This window comes from Perca flavescens, chromosome 3 (assembly GCF_004354835.1).
Source record: "Perca flavescens isolate YP-PL-M2 chromosome 3, PFLA_1.0, whole genome shotgun sequence".
Lineage (NCBI taxonomy): Eukaryota > Metazoa > Chordata > Actinopteri > Perciformes > Percidae > Perca > Perca flavescens.
This window is the reverse complement of record NC_041333.1, coordinates 6,838,756-6,863,103: the sequence shown is the minus strand read 5'-3', so window position 1 is coordinate 6,863,103 and position 24,348 is coordinate 6,838,756. Positions and strand designations below refer to the sequence as shown.

General features: G+C 40.7%; 1 protein-coding gene across 1 annotated transcript in view; it reads left to right on the top strand.

The window, feature by feature from the left end:
• The window catches only part of nlk2 (nemo-like kinase, type 2), a 170,622-nt gene that overhangs the window by 130,483 nt on the left and 15,791 nt on the right, over positions 1 to 24,348 (top strand). Inside the window, exon 10 of the mRNA XM_028573592.1 lies at positions 15,523 to 15,721. Coding sequence (XP_028429393.1) covers positions 15,523 to 15,721 — 199 coding nt within the window. The remainder of the gene's footprint in view (positions 1 to 15,522; positions 15,722 to 24,348) is intronic.

Here is a 24,348-nt window from a genome sequence, read left to right as displayed (position 1 = left end):
AGATCCTAACGTGCAGCAGAGAGTGGACCAAACCACTGTGAGGCCAGGGAGGGGGAACTCAAAATGTTTCTTAATGTTTCTAAACTTAAAATCTACCTCACCCTTTTTCATCTGGCCCAACAGGGACAGAGAAAAAGCATACCGAAAGTAAACACGGAGAAATACCGTTTTCAGGTAGGAAAATGATTGTGGAAGTTAACCTTATAACTCTCAATAAAATGTGTTTCACGAGTTTTTGCAATTTAATTTAACAATTTCCATCAGCTAATGGCATTATGGGAAGGCGTGTTTTCCGTCATTAATAGGAAAACTGTCATTTATATATAGGTCAGAGGAAAGGCAAAAAGTAGGTCAATGGTCAATTTGAATTCTGAGTGAAGAGTAACTGTTGATATGTAAGTCTATACACTTCAGCGACACATGGCACCGGCATCTACAGGAGCACTAAGAATTTGACATGTCAACTTCTGACCTCCAAGACCAATTTGTGGGGCTGCAGGGTTTACTGGGCAGCCTCATTAGGGTTGGGGCCATTGTGGAGCCTGTTGGTTTTGGCAACTTGGGTCCTGCTGGTCCGGGGGCGGGGGGGGTAATAAACGTCCTGCTGCACCAGTCCTTGTGTTACTGTAACAGTTCCTGCTGAAGTGTCCCGGTTTGCCACACGTATAACACAAATGCTGTGCATGGTTTTGTGGCCGCATCTGATATCCACCACGTGATCTACCTCTTCCTCCACCACGCCCGTAGAACTGACTCTGAGGAGGCTGATAAGCATATTGAGCTGGAGGCCCGTAAAATGGGGGCTGATGGATTTAGTGAGCCTGCTGCTGAGAGGGAGGTTGCTTCTGAGGCTCCACTAGTAGGGTCTGAATAGGTATTTTTAGTGCTTTAAGTTTTTGCAGTAACTCATCCTGTTGCTCAGGAGTTTCTGCATTTAAAATGAGTGCGGTCAACATGTCTCAATCTCAAGTGTCTTGAGATAAGTTTTGTTATGATTTGATTTTTTTTTTTTGCCAATTCAAGTTATTGAAAAAAAAAATTATCGTGTGTGTTACAGTTCAAGCTGTTATGTTCGTGTTCTGAACAGCTCAGAGACAGAAGACCTGCGGCTAACAGACAGCTCCTCTCCGCCCCACTTGTAACCTGATCCAGTCACGCTCTGACTGCTGTCTGAGACAGTTCTTTCCCTCTCAAAGCTAGTCCACTCTGTTTTTCTCCCCCTTTAATATACCAAGCAGGTCTATTCTATTATGAACCGTAGCACTTTGAGATTAGTTCTAAATGCAAAATGCATTACAGATAGTCTATTCTAATTATTATCGTTATTATTATTATTATTATTATTATAGGTATATCAGTAATAAACTGAACATGTCAGGTCTACCACAAATAGGTGTCCCCTGAAGTATATCAGAGATATTGTATTATAGTAAAGAGTGGTAAAAACGGGTAGAAGATAAGTCATTCCAATGAACACACCCAGAAGCAGCAAACCGTGTCGCTGAGAGGCTTGATCAAGTGATATCTGTTTATACGTCAATTCAGATTATAAAAACACCTCATTGCAACTTCAATGTCATAGCTATGGGGCTTCAGAGACATGAATCACACCTTATAGAAAATGTAACAGTACATGAAGCTACCTGGTGCCCTGTAGTGATGCAGGACACCTCATAGTATAGGCTATATGAGAAAAACTATGGTGTGTTATAGTCATTTATTATTATTATTAGGACCCCTTATAGTATCATAATTCTGGCTAACTGGTGTATCATAGGCGTTAACCTTACACAATTGTACAAATATCACTGTGATTCATAGAGCCAGGTGTGGAATTGGGACAGTCAGTTGTAGACAAACATTCTGATATTTTCAATCTGTTTTAGATCTACCACACAGCGTTAGAGTAAGCCCAACAGAGGATGTTAGATCATATAGTAGTAATAGTCATATATATATAGGTCGTATAGGCAGCTGCTATTATATAAACGTGTCAATCAGTGACCTAATAAATCTGACCTTGGAGTAGCAAGCTCCTTATATGTTATTTAATTAATAAGCGCAGTTAACCCCAACCAAAAACATCAAATGCACAAAAAACAAACCAAGACAAACAAAGCACCGTAACCCACGCAAACAGCACGTGTAAAACAATCAGATACCACACAAGCAAAACAGACTATATAAATGACACACAAGAACAAGCAAAACCAACAACCAGCGCCAGATGTTACACAAAGCACAGCAAACAACTATAAACCAACACACTGCCACCAGAAAAGGCGTTAGCACCTGGGTTTAGAGACAGGAGTGCCCAGAGCTCCGTTTATAGTTAATTTTACACTCGTACAAGTCAATCTGAGTCCTAACTACGTGTTCACAAATGTATTCATGCACTTTGCAGAGTAAAAAAAAGAAACTGAATGCTCTTGCACAATGTCTCAAACACCAGGCACAACAGCAATGTCAGCAGTCAAAATAAAAATACAAAAGAAGACAGTATCAATTGGATCAGGGAGCTCGATCACGGTTCCTGTAATAGCTATTCCGTATAACTACACGATCACGGCAATTATAGATCCAGCCATATGATCACAACGGCAAAACAATCGGATCAGGAAGCTCAATCACGGTTCCTGTAACAGCTATTACGTATAACTACACGATCACGGCAATTATAGATCCAGCCGTATGATCACAACGGCAAAACAATTGGATCAGGAAGCTCGATCACGGTTCCTGTAACAGCTATTACGTATAACTACATGATTACGGCAATTATAGATCCAGCCATATGATCACAACGGCAAAACAATTCCCTTATTTAGCCCAGAATGTATGGTCACAAAAACTAGGATGTGGCACACATGCTCACAGTGCCCAACAACAAACTCAGCCATATGATCACAACAGCAAAACAATTCCCTTATCTAACCCTGAATGTATGGTCACAACAACTAGGATTTGGCACACATGCCCACTGTTACGGAAGTTTCCTTTGCTGCAGGGGGGGAAATTTCAGAGTTTAGTAAATTGAAACAAATAAGACAGACTGAGACTAAAACCAAGTTAGGTTTTTGTATTTTATTAAAAAAGATATATTTGCAAATAGGATCAACATGATTTCACAAAAGGCCGCAGCCCAGTGTGGAGTCAGTTTCTCAAATGAGTGCACAAGAACACTAGGCTTATATGCATCTTCAGAGTGACAACACACACGCACTTGGATTATTATGACGCTACAATTTTGACAGGCAATCTGATACACATGAAGACAATCAGATGAATACAAGAGCCATCTCGGAGCCATCTCACCACCTCCTCCCTGTACGACTGTCACCCCCCCAGTTACAGCTAAACTGGCATGAGAAAACTAGAGATAGTTTTAGGGTGACCTTGTACCTTTATCGGTTCAGGCTAACAGTGCCCACATAATGTTCCAGACTGCATGTCTCACAAAGTTAGAATCAAAATCTGCATGTGGGAATGAGATAGACTCTTTCAGCATTTGTGAGAGCAGTAAAGTAGAAATAAAACATAAAAATATAAGGAATTGTGCTTAAATGTAATTTTGCCATTACACCACAGTGCCCAACAACAAACCCTATCCAACACGATCACAGTCGATAGAGGTATCAGCATTGCAATATCCAGAATGTATGGTCACAACAACTGTAATTTGGCACACATGCTCACAGTGCCCAATAACAAACCCTATCCAACATGATCACAGTCAATAGAGGTATCAGCATTGCTATATCAGTCACCAGACATGTTTTCTTGCTAAATTTGAAATGCTCAAATGATACACACTCACCCAGGTCCAACATTTTTTTTAGTGTGAGGGCCAAATATGAGAATTTTTAGCTATATCAAGCAATAGGTAATTCTCTCACCTGTTAGTCGTTTCGGTACCGTTTGGACCTGGCTTCATCTGTGGTGCTGTTATCAGTTGGATGTAGTCCCGATCTTCTGGCTCCAGCCGGCTAACGATGTGTAACACACTGTATGAAAACATGACCCTGAGTTCTCTCATTCTCAGCTCAACAGAGACAAGTCGCTATTGTTGAGTCCGAACACCTGTATGTTTTTAATCTCCTACAAACTAAGGAGTTTCCTGAGAGCCAGGTCATTTTCATACTCTGTCACAAATCACGCGCTTGCAAAACACTGACCATTGTTGCCTCGTTCCCCCCCTGATCAGAGAAGACCTTTTTTTTCTTCTGGAAGACTTGGAGTTAAGCTTTTCTTTGAGAAAAGAAAAAAAGAACGGCACTGGAGTCATTCTTAAAAAAGGAACATGGTTCGGAGTTTTGCCGACCAGATAAAGTTTAATCTACCAACTAGCTTCGCTACCTTCTTTGTTGCTCTGCCTGGTTGTAGCACTATCCTATTACGTGCAGAGGGAATTTGAAAGACAACTGTTTTTCCCGCCCCTCGGATTGAGCCCTGTCAATGGTGAGTTCCCAGACCCAACATCTTGATGTGGGTCTGGCTTGTAGGCAAGGAAATTAGTGCTCTCTGTATTAAAGTCTCCCTTCTTAAATCTAAGCTGCTGTGCTGGTTTTATACATCTTGCCAATTACCTTGTTTACTGTTTATTTTTCACGTGTTGATCTGTTAGTTTCATCCATAGAAATAATTTCTTTCTATGTTTTCATCCATTCCATTCTTTCATACATTTTTGTATGCTTATGCTGATTTAGTAGTGTGTATTCTTATTAGATAAATAAATTCCTCATTTACTAAGAACCAGATTACGTGTTTTTGTGTGTTTAGTAAATTGTACATTGAGTCATGGACTCACTTTTGTATCTGACCCTCAGATTATGAGATTAAAACAAGGTGTTCTATCAGCTTCTCTCCTGTTGTGTGGTGCCCCGAATATATTATCATTTGAATATTAAATTATTGCTATTAGGCTGTAGAGTGCAGGGATTTTATGATAAAGTAAATATTCATTAATGTTAATTAATTAATCACCCATACATCAAACTATTGAAAAGCAATCGTGTGTATGCAGGATTTGAACAGAAAATAAATTATTACACTTTCACAAGCTTGCTTGGGTGCTGTTCCCCCCTCCTCTTCTGAGGAGCACAAAGGGGGTTGAGATGCACCCTCTTCTCACAGCATGTGTGGTATGACATATCTTTCCATTTGTATAAGTATCCTTTGATCAGGCATTTGGATACTCAACATATGTTACTTAAAATGCAAAAAGTCAGTTTCTTTGGTTCTGGATTAAAATCTCCAGCTGTGTCCTCTGATGCAACTTCTACTCTTCTGGAAGAGCATTAACAGATCTCAGGGCTGTAAAGTGGACTGGTTTTTCCATTACTGTTACCCTGTTGTCTTACTGGTCCACTTCTGGATGAGTTCAGAAACTCACTTGAAGTCATCAAGTTGGGGCACCTGGTTAGCTCACCTGGTTGATCGTGCACCCCATGTAGAGAGGCTCAGTCCTCGTCACAACTGCTGCGGGTTTGATTCCAACCTGTGGCCCTTTGCTGTCATCCTCCTTACTTAATCTGTCCTATCAATAAAGGCAATACAAGCCAAAAAAATAATCATTACCTTGGTCCACTAGATGTGTATTCTAATAATATATATATAATTAAATAATATGGGATGATTGAAAGAACTTAACAGAGTAATATAATATTTATCTCTTTCCCCTCTCTCAGTCTCTCTCTCTCTCAAATTCAAATTGCTTGATTGGCATGAAAGTCAGGAAAACGATATTGCCAAAGTGTCAAGGATAATACAATTCAATGATAATAAATTATTATTATAAGAAAAAAATGCATACAAAATACATATATTAAAGTTTACATCGAGAAAATCATAGGAAAGAGAAAGTGGAAAGTGTGTGTGTGTGTGTGTGTGTGTGTGTGTGTGTGTGTGTGTGTGTGTGTGTGTGTGTGTGTGTGTCGATAATTCATTTATTTAGGGTCAATAAAGAAACAATAGTATATTAATATAAAATGAAAACATGAAAAACACAAAGTACAGGACTAAATGAGCAGGTAAGAGAGCTGTGAGGAGATGAAAAGATGTTACGTATGGTGCTGGTTGTCTCTCAGGCTGTGACATCCACTCACATATCTTGCTGCTTCTACAGTGCTGAGACTTTTTTTCTCTGGTCAGAGAGTGTGTCAAAATCTGTGAGTTTACATTTTACACACACAATTTTCGTAAAGAACTGTGTTCTAATATTTTTATATGTGCTACATTGTAGCAGGAAGTGTTGCTCAGTCTTCATCTGTCTCTGTGGACAGAGCTGACACAGCCTGTCTTCTCTAGGCAGCCAGGTCTGTTTGTGTGGGCCAGTCTCATGGCCAATCTGTGATCATTGAGTCTATATAGTTAATGTCTTCTCTAGGCAGTCAGTGTCGGCCATAGTTAATGTCTTTCTCAGCTTCTGATCAGTCACAGTGCTTAGATAGTTTTCCACTGTGTAGTGTCTGTTTAGAGCCAAATAGCAGTGAAGTTTGTTTAGAGTTTTTGTGGTAGATGTCCAATAGTTAATGTACTTTTTCTTTTATTTAGCTATGATTTGGTTGGGCCAGATTGTGTGAGGGCTGTCCTGTTAGAAGAGGTGAGCCTCAGGATCAGCTGGCTGAGGGGACTTTTCTCCTCTTGGCAATGGAGGGCTTTGTAATGGTCGAAGTCAGGGTCACTTGATTTTAGGTGTTTGTAGAATTTGATTGCTCTTTCTTGTATCCTAATTAATGAATTAAATACTTTTTTATAGCATAAAATGCCCTTCTTCCTTTGTCTCTGAGCTCATTAACTGCCAGATTAAAATCCCCAGTAGATGTAATTTTTAGTCCTAAATATGTGTAGCTGTGTGTGTGTTCTATGTCAGGGGAGCCCAGTAAGAACCTGGTTCTTTCTCTGATATCTGGGTCGTTTCTGGAAGACAATAACTCTAGTCTATTCCAGATTAACTGTCAGGGCCCAAGTCTTGCTGAAGTTTTGTATAGGATCCAGTTGCTGTTGTAACGCCTCCTTAGATGGGGCTATCAATATTAGATCATCTGCAAAGAGTAGACATTTCTTTGTCAGACAGGGTGAAACCAGGGATATTTGATAATGATTTTGCCAATTCATCTATATAAATGTTAAACAGGGTAGGGCTGAGGCTGTACTTTGCTTTGGGGGAAGAAATCTATTTCCATATTTCCATCCATATTTAATTTTTACAGCATTTATTATTTATATACATTGTTTTAATAATATCATAGGTATCACACATTTTTCAATTAATTTTAGGAACAGATCATTATGCCAATTTGAGTCAAATGTTTTTTTCTAAATCTACAAAACAAGAGAAAATGTATATTATGGTTGGTAAATTTCAGCATTTCATTTAAATACCATCAAGACCACTGGCCTTCCTTGGCTGAAGGGCCTGGATTTTAGCCAGTTTGTTTTTAACGACTGATTCCAGAACTAGTTTGTTGAGGAGATCATTTTGGGCCAAATTCAGTGTGATGGTACTATTCAATTTCAATTTTATTTTATTTATAGTATCAATTCATAACAATAATTATCTCAAGACACTTTACAGAGTAGGTCTAGACCACACTCTATAATTTACAAAGACCCAACAATTCCAGTAATTCCCCAAGAGCAAGCATTCAGTGCGACAGTGGCGAGGAGGCTCTTAGTAGGCGGTGTCTGGCGGTGCCGGTTGGGGGTGTGATGAACAGTGGCAATAATAGTCACAATAAAGATAATGGATCAGTGACATAGTAGTTGTAGTAGTTCATGACATAGCAGGGCACAGCAGGGTGTCACAGGACGTAGCAGGGTATAGTAGGGCGTCACAGGACGTAGCAGGGCGTAGTAGGACGCAGCAGGACGTAGCAGGGCACTGCAGAGCATAGCAGGTGTAACAGGGCATAGCAGGGCATGCAGCAGGACCACGTCGACAGGCTGCAACCATGATTTAGAGGCCACCCTAATCCAAGGAAACACGCTGGGCAAAACAAATACATACACACAAACACAGAGCTAGGTTAGTAATAGAGGTGTTGAAATTAATGAAATAATTGATGCATTGGGATGCGGACATGGATGATGCTGCATCGATGCAATGGCCCACCATAATCAATTATAACGCAGTGACATCGCTCGTTAATTTTCCAGCCGCGGCATAAACATTCAAATGAAAAATAACATTCTCAGTAGCCTAGCTAACCCGTTTCACACACACACACACACACACACACAGACAGACAGACAGACAGACAGACAGACAGACACACAAACAAACAGACACACACGCAAAATGGTTGAGCGGAGACACGGGAGAGTGGAGAGGGCCGCAAATCGAGAAGAGGAAAGAAAACACTGAGAAACAGCTGGTTCTACAGGAGAGGAGCCTGATAGCTAAAGGCTCTGGCTCCCATTCTACTTTTAGAGACTCTAGGAACCACAAGTAACTCTGCATTCTGGCAGCGCAGTGCTCTAGTGGGGCAATAAGGTACTAAGAGGTCTTCTAGATATGATGGTGCTTGACCATTTAGAGCTTTGTAGGTCAGGAGAAGGATTTTAAATAAAACTCTGCATTGGCTTCCTGTAAAATCCAGAGAAGCTAGTACAGGAAAAATATGATCTCTTTTCTTAGTTCTTGTCAGAACACGCGCTGCAGCATTATGGATCAGCTGGAGAGTCTTAAGGGTTTTATTTGAGCATCCTGATAGTAAGGAATTACAATTGTCCAGCCTGGAAGTAACGAATGCATGGACTAGTTTTTCAGCATCGTTTTGAGATAGGATGTTCCTAATTTTGGCAATGTTACAAAGGTGAAAAAAGGCTGTTCTTGAGGTTTGTTTTATGTGGGCGTTAAAGGATATATCCTGATAAAAAAAAAAAAACTCCTAGATTTCTGACAGTAGTGCTGGAGGTTAGGGCAATACCATCCAGAGTAACTATATCTTTGGATAATGAGTTTCGGAGGTGTTTAGGGCTCAGCAAAATCACTTCAGTTTTTTCTGAGTTTAACATCAGAAAATTGTAGGTCATTCATGCTTTTATATCTTTGATGCATGCTTGGAGTTTAGTTAACTGACTGGTTTCGTCTGGCTTAATTTATAGGTATAATTATAACAATGAAAGTTAATTGAATGTTTCCTAATAATATTCCCTAGGGGAAGCATATACAGTACAAGGTGAACAAAATTGGTCCAAGCACTGAGCCTTGTGGAAAGCCATGGCTAACTTTAGCGTGTATATGTATGTATGTGTATATCCTGGAGGATTTATCGAGATTCTTCCAGTTTGGTGGAACGCCATTTACTTTCAAGTTTTCGCGAGATTTGTTTTAATTTAATGATGGGTTTGGGAGTTATACCAAGGTGCTAGTTTCATTTGCTTCATCGTCTTCTTTTTGAGGGGAGCAAGGCCGTAGCACCGTCTACAAAATTATCAATTTGGGAGGGACTAAAGTTAACATAAAGGCCCTCTGTTATATTGAGGCATGACATTGAGTTAAATGCTATTGAAATATCTTCTTTAAATTTTGCAATAGCACTGTCAGCCATATAGTGTAGAAGCTTTTATCTAATTTCGTGTAGTCAGGTAGTAAAAATTCGAAAGTTATTAAGGAATAGTCTGATAATAAAGGATTCTGCGGAAATACAGTTAGTTCAATTTCAATGCCATATGCAAGCACAAGGTCGAGGGTATGGTTAAAATAGTGAGTGGCCTTTTGCACACTCTGACTGAAACCAATTGAATCTAGTAGTGAGTTGAAAGCAATACTAAGGCTGTCGTTGTCATCATGAGTTTGGGAGTTATACCAAGGTGCTAGTTTCATTTGCTTCATCGTCTTCTTTTTGAGGGGAGCAAGGCCGTCTACAAAATTATCAATTTGGGAGGGACTAAAGTTAACATAAAGGCCCTCTGTTATATTGAGGCATGACATTGAGTTAAATGCTATTGAAATATCTTCTTTAAATTTTGCAATAGCACTGTCAGCCATATAGTGTAGAAGCTTTTATCTAATTTCGTGTAGTCAGGTAGTAAAAATTCGAAAGTTATTAAGGAATAGTCTGATAATAAAGGATTCTGCGGAAATACAGTTAGTTCAATTTCAATGCCATATGCAAGCACAAGGTCGAGGGTATGGTTAAAATAGTGAGTGGCCTTTTGCACACTCTGACTGAAACCAATTGAATCTAGTAGTGAGTTGAAAGCAATACTAAGGCTGTCGTTGTCATCGTTCACATGGATATTAAAATCACCTACAATAAGTACTTTGTCTGATTTTAGGACTACACATGATAAAAACTCAGAGAATTCAGATAAAAATTCAGAATACGGACCTGGAGCTCGGTAAACAACAACAAATATAATTGGCTGTACTGTTTGTTGAAGATTATGTTGGATGTTGAAGATTAGGTTTTCAAATATAGTGTTTTTTCCATATTTTACCATTTTGAATAGCCAATTCTTCCTTGTGTGGTTTGCTGAAAGAGTGCAATTTTAAAAACGTATTTAAGTCAATGGACTCTTCAATTAAGTTCTGAGTGTTTCCCAATATTGGAGGGGAACTTGAGGATTGTCAGGTTGTCTGTGTTTTTTGATTTGATAAACTTCTGAGAGTTTTTTGCAGATGTCTGCAGTCTATCAAACTTTTTATTTGTTGATGTTTTTGATCTGTGTTGCTGATTATTTTTCAGATTGGATAAATCTTCCACATTGTCAAATATGTTGTAAATGTTTGGTACAGGCCATCATTACTGCGGTGATTTGAAGTGAAAAGAAAATGGTATAATTGCGATTGAATTGTTTTACATAGTTCAGTTTACCGGATTCTGCTGCAAGAGGGTCTGTTACGGTCTTTTTAATGTAGTGTGTGATTTTGCTGTGGTCAGATAAGGTTGTTAGGGGGCTAACTGTGAATGCTCTGAGACAGAAGGGGTCTAGGTCAATTATACTATACTCTACTATGCTATTGCCAAGAGGAGAGCTGTTTGTGTAGTTACCAAACAAGTCCGCTCAAAGCTGACCATTATACGTTGTCTGCAGTAGTTGGTGCCCACTTTTGTTGACAGTTTTGTCAAAGTTGTTTCTGTGGGGATGTGGAGGAGGGGACTGCTGATTTGGCTAGGTATATGCTTGTCTCCGTGTGAGAGTTAATACATTCTGGTAATATACCTGTCCTGGCATTAAGGTCTCCACAGATTAGTACACTTCCCTGGGCTTAATAGTGATTAATCTCATCTTCAAGAATAGAGAAAATGTTTTCATTATAATACGGGGATTCTGATGGGGGGATATACTGTATGCTGTACACATGAATATGTCATCTGTGCCAACAACCTTTCTTTTTATTTTGAGCCAAATTGAAAATTGAATTTTTTTTAATGAATTCTATTAAGTGTATTAAGCATTCCTCCTGACTCCTGGCTTACTTATTTCAGTTTGGTGGATGGGAACACTATCTCTCTGTAGCCTAAGGGACAACCAGTGGAAATGTCTCCTCTACTCCAGGTCTCCTGCAAAACAAATACATCTGCATCTCCTAACTCTATTACACTATTAGGAATAATTGCACAATATCCAGTAAGGTTACCCTTGAAAGTCAACCTATTGCCTGTGAGGGTCATTCAGTGTTAGTAGGAGTTGAGTGTGGTTTTGGCCCAGAGTAAGAAACCGTTATTAATGGTCTGATGGTCCTGTAGCGCCTGCCAGATGATGATTTTCTGTGCTGTGTTAGTGACCCTCTGAAGAGTAGAGGTGGTACGGTTCACAAAACCCACGGTTCGGTTCGTATCACGGTTTTAGGGTCACGGTTTTCGGTTCTGTACAGTTCTTGTTAATTTTTTCTTTTAATCTTGTTAACTCCAGAATATACTTAAGCATATAGCTAAAATTTGCATATTGAATGCATGTTGCACAAAACATGCACACAGTGGCAGTTCTATATTGTTTTATTTAACATGAAATCCAAAATGTTCCCACACACCAGACTATAAACGACGCTGGCGCATCCTCCAGCTCTGGGCAGCCTCTCTCCCACTTGACATTTCTGCAGGTGACGTGACGTGACCTGCAGCGGCACCCAACTCCACTTGAGGAGCAGTCGGCTCGGTGTCTCTCAAAATCTGACGAAAATCTTTTAAACTGACCTTTGTCGATCTGAAATTAAGACAGATTCAGCAACTGCATGGCCTATTTCTAGCTTAAAACGTTTTCAGAAACACGTTTCGGTGAACTATTTTAGTACAATATGAGATCGTATTCTGAACGAGCCGCCATGACAGTCTGTTTTGAAATTAGGGACCAGCCAGACCCATGTGACGCAATCGTCCAATCAGCTGCCATGGGTTGCGTTTGTCACGCCCATCCCGCTCGTCATTTCCAGTAAGTGTTTTAACATATGTGTCGAAAGTGGGCATTACGGCAGTAAGAGGTTAGTGCACATTAACAGTGTACTGACGAACCGTGCGGTACACACACGCTCCGAACCGAGACTAGCAAACCGAGCGGTTCGGGTGTTTTTTCATGAACCGTACCACCCCTACTGAAGAGCTCTCCTGTCTGCTGCTGAGCTCTGTTTCCTGAAGTCAATGGTGAGTTCCTTGCTTTTTATAATTTGTAATTGTCAGTTTCTGGACATCATCTCTGTAGGCCGACTCTTCACCTCTTGAGATGAGACTCACCACAGTGGTGTCATCTGCGAATTTGATGATGGTGTTGGCCTTGTGGAGAGAAGATGCTGAGCGTGAGGGTGGAGGAGAGCTGGAGGCAAGTTTAACAATTTTCAGGCGGTTTGTGAGAAAGTCCTTTATCCAGGTACAGGTTGGAAGAGTGAGGTCTAAGTCAGACAGTTTGCTGACTAGTATGTCTGGAATGATATTATTGAAGGCTAAGCTAGAGTCTATGGAGGAGCATCTTTGCATAGCTTCCCGGGTGTTCTAAATGACTCTGCATGGTGTGAAGTGCTATGGCGACGGCGTCCTCCATGGACCTGTTTGCTCTGTAAGCAAACGGATGTAGGTAAAAAGTGGGGTGGTGGCTTTGATGTGCTGTGAGACCAGTCTTTAAAAACACTTCATGACTCTGAAGTGAATGTGATCGTTAAGACTGCTGATAAATAAAGTTTTGACATGTGGAGAGGACAACAATCCTGTCTGTATCAGGACTTTATTTTCCACATCACAATCTACTATTAGGTAATGGGACCAATATGTTAGTTTTGACAAACACATAATACACACAGACTTTTGTAGTAATTAGTGATTGAACATTATCTCTACAAACAGTGTGTCACTTGTTCCTAGTCAACAGCAGAAAGCAGAACAGTCAAGTTAAATGCACCATGCACATAAAGGTAAACTATATTTTAAGTTCAGCCCACTTATTCTACTGTGGCAATACACAGTCTGGTGTTTAGAACATTATATAATTATGCATGTTCATTAATCTGCATATGTTGGTGATCTGAACACACATACACTTTATCATTTGTTCTCTCAGATAAGCTGAACTGTAACAAGGCATGGTAACCAGAGCAACAATTATACATGTCACCTAGCACTTAATGGTATACAGCATGAGAGACACCCATGTCAGCAGTGGATTTGAAACATTTTCGTACAGTAATTGACTTGGGTTTTAATATTTGCGGTGCAATTTTTGACTTGGCTGCTAGGGGTGGTACGGTTCATGAAAAAACACCCGAACCGCTCGGTTCGGAGCGTGTGTGTACCGCACGGTTCGTCAGTACACTGTTAATGTGCACTAACCTCTTACTGCCGTAGTGCCCACTTTCGACACCTATGTTAAAACACTTACTGGAAATGACGAGCGGGATGGGCGTGACAAACGCAACCCATGGCAGCTGATTGGACGACTGCGTCATATGGGTTTGACTGGTCCCTAATTGCAAAACAGACTGTCATGGCGGCTCGTTCAGAATACGATCTCATATTGTACTAAAATAATTCACCGAAACGTGTTTCTGAAAACATTTTAAGCGAGAAATAGGCCATGCAGTTGCTGAATCTGTCTTCATTTCAGATCGACAAAGGTCAGTTTAAAAGATTTTCGTCAGATTTTGAGAAACACCGAGCCGACCGCTCCTCAAGTGGAGTTGGGTGCCGCTGCTCGTCACGTCATGTCACCTGCAGAAATGTCAAGTGGGAGAGAGGCTGCCCAGAGCTGGAGGATGCGCCAGCGTCGTTTATAGTCTGGTGTCTGGGAACATTTGGGATTTCATGTTACCATTGATGAAATAAAACAATATAGAACTGCCACTGTGTGCATGTTTTGTGCAACATGCATTCAATATGCTAATTTTAGCTATATGCTGAAGTATATTCTGGAGTGTTAAAAATTAAAAGAAAAAATAACAAGAACTGTACAGAACCGAAAACCGTGACCCTAAAACCGTGATACGAACCGAACCGTGGGTTTTGTGAACCGTACCACCCCTATTGGCTGCCTGGAGAACACCCCCCCCTCTTATTTTCCACCTGCTCCATGCCACTTTATGCATTATGTTGGTTGAATTATAACACAACTGGCATTATACAACATAATCTGATCTAATTCATATTTTTGTCATAATTTGTTTGGTGGGAAGAAACCATCAAAGCATTCGGAGAGCTGCCAAATACATGTGCCCAGTTCATTCATTCAGGACTAATGATACCATTTTATTATGTTTGCCATAAACTTAAAGGAACACGCCGACTTATTGGGAATTTAGCTTATTCAACGTAACCCCCAGAGTTAGACAAGTCGATACATATCCTTCTCATCTCCGTGCGTGCTGTAATGCTGTCTGACGGCTCCAGCGGCATCAGGCCAGCACAGAACATGCAGGTGAATGGTTCCAGCAATCCTACTGCTCAGAATAAGTGACAAAATAACGACAACATGTTCCTATTTACATGTTGTGATTTATAGAGTCACAGCATGTACAAAAAACAACGTAACATGAGACACAGCCGTCTTCTAACTGTAAACAAACCGGGAACTATATTCTCAGGCGGAAGAATATAGTACTTGTGCTGGGCTAAGCTAATGCTGGAACCGTCAGGCAGCGTTACAGCACGCACGGAGATGAGAAGGGTATGTATCGACTTGTCTTACTCTGGGGGTTACAGTGAATAAGCTAAATTCCCAATAAGTCGGCGTGTTCCTTTAACAATTACCATTTTAAACTCAAACTCAAATTGGTGACTAAAGTGAAACTATTATACCATTAACATATTACGGTTTAAGATAACGTACATCATCTGAAATTGTTTATACTTTGCCTTATTTCGTTATAGTTTTAACAAGTTGTACCAATTCAATAGTGTCATAATATATGGGAATGTTGGGGAGAGGGTGTTCTTATTAACCCTGTCAAGGGCCTTGCTTTGTATAAAGTGAAATATAAGGTTTAGCCTAACACTTCTATTTGATTTCTACATGTATTCTGAGGCTTAGATGAATGTAAAATGTAGTTAATAATCTTGTCAATCACACACAACTTGTGGGTTTGGTCTCTAGTCAAAGAGGATTTCAGCAAAGGATGCCCTGGCTCACCCTTACCTGGACGAGGGTCGACTGCGCTACCATACATGCATGTGCAAATGCTGCTACACCACATCCTCTGGCCGTGTTTACACCAGTGACTTTGAGCCTGTCACTAATCCCAAGTTTGATGATGGCTTTGAGAAGAATCTGAGCTCTGTGAGGCAGGTCAAAGGTAAGTTTATCTGCTGAGCTGAGTTACTGGTAGCCTTTATGTTTGCTGTTTTAAGACATTTAATTTTAACATTGACAAAGGGATCTAAAAAAGAGCAGTTGTTGACCCTTATGATTCTGTCAGTAATAACAAAATGCAGGCTTCTTACTATTCACAGGCTATTTTATTCACATTCACTAAACAACACAATCTGCCAGAGTTGGCCTGTAGAATATTCTACCACCACTCTTTGTGAGTGAAATGCAGAGAAAACAGAACAAAACAGAGTACTAGCACTAGCAGCTATTAGCACATTAAGAATGTTTGTCTTCCATGGCAAAGGTGACTTATATAAATAAAAGTCTTAAAAAGAGATAAAAAGAACACTTAAAAGAGCACATCCAAAGTTTTAGAGGTGACATACAGTAGTGACAGATCTTTATTCATAACACCCATGTCTTTATCTATTGGGTCAATCGGTGCAATCTGGTAGGAGCACTACTGAGAATTCAAACTTGTGGCTACTGCACATGTACTTAAAGGTTCCCATGTGAAGTTTTTTTTTGTAAACAATCCCAAGTTATGATATTCAGGGCCAGATTCAATGCAGCTTTTGTGCCTGTTTTCAGGTGCGGATGTGATGCATTGATCTGAAACAAAGACCCAAACGTGCTGTATTTATCAAACAGACTCAGTAGGCTGGAGTCACAGTCTGCATGTTGTTTGTGCAGTGTTTGCAGTGTGCGTCTTTGCATCTTTCTCGTCAATGCATTTACAGTAAGGGAGAATCACGCAATAAATAAAGATCACTCTTTTGTGGGAGAAAATTCTCTTCAGTCATAGGACTGATGTGCAGGAAACAACGCGGCCCATGCCTGGGATTACCTGGGCTATATCGACGATGTTCCACTTCTGGGATTGTCCAGGTGCTGCCGGAAATTCCGCCGGATGTCCCTCTTTTTAGGCCGGATTTCCCACAACTTCCGCTTTCTTTGTGTTGGCGTTCTAAACTCCGGTGGATTTATGAGGACTATGGTTAACTGCTTCTCTAAATCTCTGCAGAGTAAATTGAGTAAGCTAGCTAGACTGTCCAGTCTGAGTTTTCTGTTGCATGACTAAAACAACTTTTGAACGTACACATGTTCCACCAAAACAAGTTTCTTCCCGAGGCTATTTTGCAGGGACACCGTTATTGTGTCCAGGGCTTAGAACCGCCCAAGACAATTGTGATTGGTTCAAAGAAATTACAATAAACCAGAGCATGTTTTTCTCCCATCCCGGAATTCTATGTGGACTAGCCAGACGCTGTGACACAGCGCTGTGAAGGAAGGTAATATAAGCTTTATCAAAGAGGAGAGTTTTGAGCTTACTCTGAGTCTGGGAACAATAAGTAACTCTGCATTCTGGGAGCGCAGTGTTCTAGTGGGGCAATAGGGTACTATGAGCTCTCTAAGATATGATGGTGCCTGACCATTAAGAGCTTTGTAGGTCAGGAGAAGGATTTCAAATTCAATCCTGGATTTTACAGGAAGTCAATGCAGAGAAGCTAATACGGGACAAAATATGATCTTTTTTTTTTAGTTCTTGTCCGTACACATTCTGCAGCATTCTGGATCAGTTGGAGAGTCTTAGGTGACTTGTTTGAGCAACCTGATAATAAGGAATTACAATAGTCCAGCCTCGAAGTAACAAATGCATGGACTAGTTTTTCTGCATCGTTTTGAGACAGAATGTGCTAAATGTTGGCAATTTTGGTGAAAAAAGGCGATTCTTGTGATTTGTTTTATGTGGACATTGTTGGGACCACAGTAAGGAAGAATTAAACTGGATATTAAACATTATCTTGTAAACAGAGGCCTCAGAGCAGCGGCCTCTGCGATAAAGAAGATGACCGGTGGTCATCCTGAACAAAGCACTGTTTAAATTGATCTGAAACAAAGACCATTGTTTAAACTGATTGGAAACAAAGAGCATGTGACCTGCTCAAGAACACTGATTTCCGATCGGACCACAGACCCTGAACGGACCAGAGGGCTGCGACCAACTGACCAGGGGAATAAATACGCTGAGCACTGACAAAACTTTGTCTTTCCACTAGTAGCCTTCGTTACTGAAAGGATGGCACTTTGCAGCGCTGCCGAGAAATCCACAGCCTCACCTCACCGGTCGAGTTTGAGCTGAATAGTATTTTCATGGTACTAAAGGGGGGTCCTGGTCAAGGAGATTTTCCGTCTCTCACCAAATCTGCAGAGGGTAACTTACCCTGTTTTCCAAGGAAAAAGAGGACATTGCGTCTTCTACGGTCGACTCTGACAGAGCTCAAAATCCAACTGCCGGAGGGAGCTTTTCTGTTTCAGTAAATCACGGGCCCGTGTTTTTAACTTGCTTTCATTAATTTCTGTTTAAAAAAGTGTATATTGGTTTTAATTGATCGAAGGATTATTGATTGGCCATTAATGATTTTGAAGTTAATAAATTCTATTATACTGTAAATTGTCTGTGATTATTTGTGATTATTTGTGTACCTATTGTAATAACAAGCTGGTTGAACAAAGTCAGTGCTCGGACTCACGCTTCCTTTTGTTCCTTTAAAGAATACCAGATAGATTAACCAAGTTAAGATCGGTATTTTAAAGGGAAACCACCTTAATAGGACTGTTTCACAGTTCGGTTATTGGCCCCTGAGATTCTTAATAATTATTATATTATTAATAACCATATTCATAACTATATTAATATTGATAAAACATCATTAATAATTTGCCAATAATTGGATCTGTACCCTACAGCATTAAAGGATGTATCCTTTAATCCTGATCAAATAATTCCAAGATTTCTGACAGTAGTGCTGGAGGCAAGGGCAATGCCATCCAGAGTAGCTATTTCTTTAGATAATGAGCTTCGAAGGGGTCACATGACGCTCGCTGGGGAATGGCTGCTGAGACCGTGACACCATCCTGTAAATTTCTGTTTTAAGTTTACTTCCTGTTAATTACTCGACGGCATTATACTCTGGCCAACTTCTGACATCTATCATGTCACTTCAACCGGCAAAAGAGACGCAACGACAGACCAACAAGCCTAAAAACGCTAACCATGCTACGGAAAAGATGATAAAGATGGCGCTCCTGTTACTGATATCCTTGCTACCGAAATGGCGAACATGCACCAGCTACTGAAGCAGATGGATGCGAGCCAGAAGGCAGCCCTGGCGGAAATCAAGCAGACAACTACAGCAATAAGCGAGAAACTGGAAGTGTTTTCGGAACGACTGGATAATGTTGAGACTCGGATTGCCAGGCTTGAGGAAGCTACGGATGTGGCAAGAGCTAACCCTCCTGCTCCGATGTCTGAGCTAGCAAAAATGCAAAAATGGGTGGATGACCTAGAGGGTAGGAGCAGACGTAATATCTTGAGAATTCGTGGTTTTCCTGAAGGATGTCAGGGGAAGAATCCCATTGAATTTCTGGAAAGGGTGCTATCTGAGCTCTTGGACGTGGACTTTACAAGGGGGCTTGTCATTGAACGTGCACATCGCACTCTGGCGCCACACCAGAAGGGCCGCCCGCCTAGAGCTATCGTGGCAAAGTTCCGTGCCACGGATTCAACGTGCGGCAAGAGCTAAGGAATAGATTATCTGGGAAAACAACAAAATCAGCATCTTCCCAGACTACACTAAAGCGGTAGAAGTGCAGCACCAGAACTTTAAGGAATGCAAGAAAAAAGTGAATGACCGGCGCATGTAGTTCGCACTTGCCTAACCTGCAACACTCAGGATTATTCCTGGCAACGGACTGGAACATCACTTCGATGACGCGGAAAAAGCCTTGGAATTCATCAACAAGCTGTAAGATTTCTGGATGGAAGTGACTATAGACTGCATGACGCGGTCATATTTTTCATTTAAAGTTGACTGATAAAGGACTGCTAGCCTACTGCACTTTTTTGGACACTGAAAGGACGTATAGCTGGTACAGCCTCCATTAACAAATGGATGGCTGACAATTTCTTGCAATTAAACTCTGACAAAACTGAGGTGATGATCTTTGCCCCAGATAATATTACCCCTAGGATTAGGCAGGCCATTGGGACTCTATCAGTTTCAGACTGTAATGCTGTGCGTAATCTGGGTGTCATTTTTGACAAATCTATGTGTTTTAACAGTCATGTGAAGTCTGTGGTTCGTTCCTGTTTTTTCCATCTCAGGAACATTGCTAAAATTAGATCTGTGGTTTCTCAAAGAGAGATGGAGATGCTTGTTCATGCTTTTGTTTCCTCTCGTTTGGATTATTGCAATGTACTGTACACCTGCTTAAACAAATCATCCTTGGGCTCACTGCAAGTCGTACAGAATGCAGCAGCAAGACTTTTATCTAAGACTAGCAGGAGGTCTCACATTACGCCTGTGCTCAAGGCTCTTCACTGGCTACCGATTGGTTTTAGAGTGAATTTTAAAATTTTAACTATTACCTATAGAGCCTTACATGGCCAAGCGCCCTCGTACATCCAGGATCTACTGCACGCACACACTCCTGGTCGCTCTTTGAGGTCTTCAAGCCAGGAGCTCTTAATTGTTCCTAGAACACGTTTTAAAACAAGAGGTGATCGTGCATTTTCGGTGGTGGCCCCAGGGCTCTGGAACTCTCTCCCTTTAGCCTTGAGAGCGTTGGATTCTGTGGAAACCTTTAAAAAACACCTGAAGACTCATCTTTTTAGACAAGCATTTTTAGCCATATAGCTGTGTTGTCTTTGCTCTGTTTTTGTTTTACTGTAAAGCACTTTGTGACTCCTTTTGTCTGTGAAAGGTGCTATATAAATAAAGTTTACTTACTTACTTACTTACAGTGAGTAACACAAAGACCATGTTCTGTTGTTTTTCTTTTTCACTCTCCATACAGGGCTTAGAATGTTTCTTTTCTTTCTTTCTTAATCTGTCATAGCCTTGATTGATGATATTGGTGTGAGGTTTAAACTCTGTTTTACTTCGAATTGTTATTAGGCTACGTCTGCAGAGTTCCCTTGTTAGTTTCATAGTTTTCCCTCAGTTTATGAGGTATTTTGGGTTCAGATTATAGCAGTAGCTGGCGCTTTGCACATCTTAATGTTGGATCAGGATGTCCAAGCATAGCAGGCGCTTTTCTCGATGGTGTTGCTGTGTCAAGTAGCCTTGAAAGTGAGTGGTTCATGGACATATAATTTAGTGTTTAGAGTGTGAATCGCATAGCACTCTTGATGGAGTATTTTAACTTATTTATTATTATTTATTATTTTAACAGTTTTCTTTTTGTGTGCTACTTTTATGGAGGACGTTATTTGTATGTTTTGTTGAGTCTTTTGTTTCATTTGGATGCTGCGCTACACCAACGCTTTAACCTACATCTATATGAGCAGGAGTGACCATGATAGGGGATTGAAGATCTGTAGCTAGAACACAAAAGTCATGGGTCAATTTATTAATTATTACTCAGCATGCTGAAAGCTAAGAAATATGACATAGTTTTCCTACAGGGCTGGATAATAAAAGATTACGCCGAGACTGGGTAGGGCATGTTTATTATTCAGTGGGTTTGAGTGCCAGTAGGGGTGTAGCAATATTAGTTCATAAACATTTACAATTTAATACAAACAAACTTTACACAGATGACAATGGGATATTGATTGTTCTACAGTCTGAAATTGAAGGTCATCCATATATTCTTGCTAACATATATGCCCCCAACTTAGATGAGCCCTCTTTCTTTGGCACTATGGAATCCAAAATAGCAGAGATTCAAAATGTACAGAATTACCCAATTATAATTGGTGGGGATTTTAATCAAGTATTTGATATGGTTTTAGATTGTAGCCACCACTCTAATTCCAAACAATGCAGATCTGTGGAGATCTTGATAAACATTTCTAAAGACTTAGGCCTAGTTGATGTCTGGAGGTTATTGAATCCTAAAGGCAGGGACTATACTTTTTATTCAGCTTGCCACCACATCTATACTAGGTTTGACTATTTCCTGATATCTCATTCCCTCATCTCATACGGAACCTCATGTACCATAGGGTCGATTTTGGTGTCAGACCATGCAGAGGTCGCCCTACGCATACGGCAGCCAACCAAGATAAACAAATCATGAAGGTGGCGATTAAATTCCTCCTTACTTAAAGATTAAACTTTCAGATCACTGTTACAAAACCAGGTTACATTGTTTAAGGACACCAATATTCCAACAGCCCCCTCTCCAGGGGTAGCCTGGGAAGCGTTGAAGGCATTTTTGAGAGGATTCATAATTCAATACGCCTCCCGTAAAAAAAAAGAATGCAGAATGCCTTAACCTGGAAAAAGAAGTTAACGAGGCAGAAGAGGTTTTTAAAACTAGTATGTCTGAAAACAATTTGCGCAAACTTTCCCAGCTTAAATACAAATATAACACCTTATTATCTGAAAGAGTAGATTTCTCGCCGTTTAGGGCCAGACAACGGTTCTTTGAAGGAGGTGATAAGGCTGGGCGTATGTGCTTCTTGCTGTTTTACGTACATAAAACAGCAAGAAACACACTGTGCTATTCTAGCTGTATATGACTACCAGGGTGTGCTGCACACAAACCCTGCTGACATCAACAACACTTTCAAAGTGTTCTAAATCTATACATAGGGCTGGGTATTGTTCAGAATCTTTCGATCCGGTGCCAATTTCGATACTTTTTTCGATACCATATGTTTTAAAATCCATTTCAACATCAACAAAAATACATAAAACACAAAGCTTTTATTTTCCACCTTAATTGTGGATCAAAACAGTTATCAAAATTAAAAAATTCTGGTGTGTGTGTGTGTGTCGGTTGGAGCTCCCCTCTGTGTCAATATGCAGAGAGGACAGATAAGCTTGAGCTCAGAAGCTTTTGGAACCGAAATTTGGCACCGAAAGATAAAGAATTTTTCGATACCATAAAAGTATCGACGTTCGGTACCCAGCCCTATCTATACAGCTCTGATTCATTGGCAGGTAGGGCTGAGACTGAGGCTTTTCTACAGAACTTAGACCTCCCAACTTTGTCACCTGAACAGAAACAACTACTTAACCGATAACTGCTATGGAAATTCAGGATGTTATCAGGTACCTGTCCACAGGCAAGGCACCTGGCCCTGATGGCTTTACGGACGATTTCTATAAGTGCTTTGCTCCCAAACTGGCTCCATTGATGCTAGAAACATATATGGACTCTCTTAAAAAGGGTACATTGCCACCTACACTGTCACAGCTCCTCATTACACTCATACTGAAGACGGATAAGGAACCCACAGATTGTCGCAGTTATAGACCAATATCCTAAACTAATTACAATAGCCGTATCTCCTCAAAAATACTTGCCTGTAGACTGAACAAGGTTGTACCCTCCCTGGTTCACCCCGATCAGATAACCTATGTCGTCTGATAGACATAATGTGGGCGGTCAGGGACGAAGCAGCTCCCACTGCGGCCCTGTCGCTGTACGCTGAAAAGGCCTTTGACAGGGTTGAGTGGGAGTATTTATTTCTGGTTCTTGAACACCTGGGTTTTGGGGGAGTTTTTCTTGTTCTGCTACGCTTAATCTATAAGGAGCCCACTTAGCTCTAGAGCCCCTGGCGGCCGCCATTCGCCGAGACCCTAATTTCACTGGCATACGTGTGGGACACATGACACATAAGGTGATGTCAGCGGACGACATTTTGACCTTTGTTAGCCGCCCTGAGACCTCCATGCCAGCACTGCTATCCTTGATCAGCTCTTTTGCCAAAATCTCAGGATATAAGATAAAATGGTCCAAGTGTGAAGCCCTGGCATTAACGACATACTACCCAAAAACGCTATTTTCCAATCAGTTACCTGATTCCAATCAGGTAACTTTAGGTGGCCAGATCAAGGCATTAGATATCTTGATATAATGTTTCCATCTAACCTGTCAGACATTATGAAAGTAAATATAGAGCCATTACTTGAAAAATTTAAATTAGACTTGGAATAGTGGTCACCCCTTCACCTGTCCTTTGGGCTAAAGCTAATGTTTTGAAGATGAGTGTTGCCCCTAAATTCAATTATATCTTGCAGTCTCTCCCAGTGAATGTTCCTGTGAATCTTTTTCAAAGGTTTGATAAATTATGTAACCTGTTTCTGTGGAATGGGAAGCGTCCAAAAATTCACCTTAAAATACTTCAACAAAAATGAGATCAGGGAGGCTTAGGGATTCCATACCTACTGCTTTACCACTATGCATTCTGTCTACGGCACCTGGCACAGTGGTATCTCCCCCCAGAATGGGCTCCACCATGGCTCACTGCAGAAGCTCATTACTGCCCTGATCTCCCTTTTACTGCACATCTTACTGCCATGCTTCCCCCTGCTCTGCCGGATCACCCTGTGCTCTCATGTTTTAAGGGAGTCTGGAAAAAAATTGCAAAAAATTTACATTTTGAACATATATAGTAAAAAAGTGTTGTTATCGGTCTCCAAACGGATCATGGCTCTGCATATAGCTTACCTTAAGCCCCTAATTAGGCCAAGAAAGCTGCTACATCATGATACATGACCAAATGGGCAGGTCCAACACATAAATTATGACAACAATGAAGCTAGAGGCTGTAATGTAACATTAACTCACTCACCGACACCACAGCTCCCT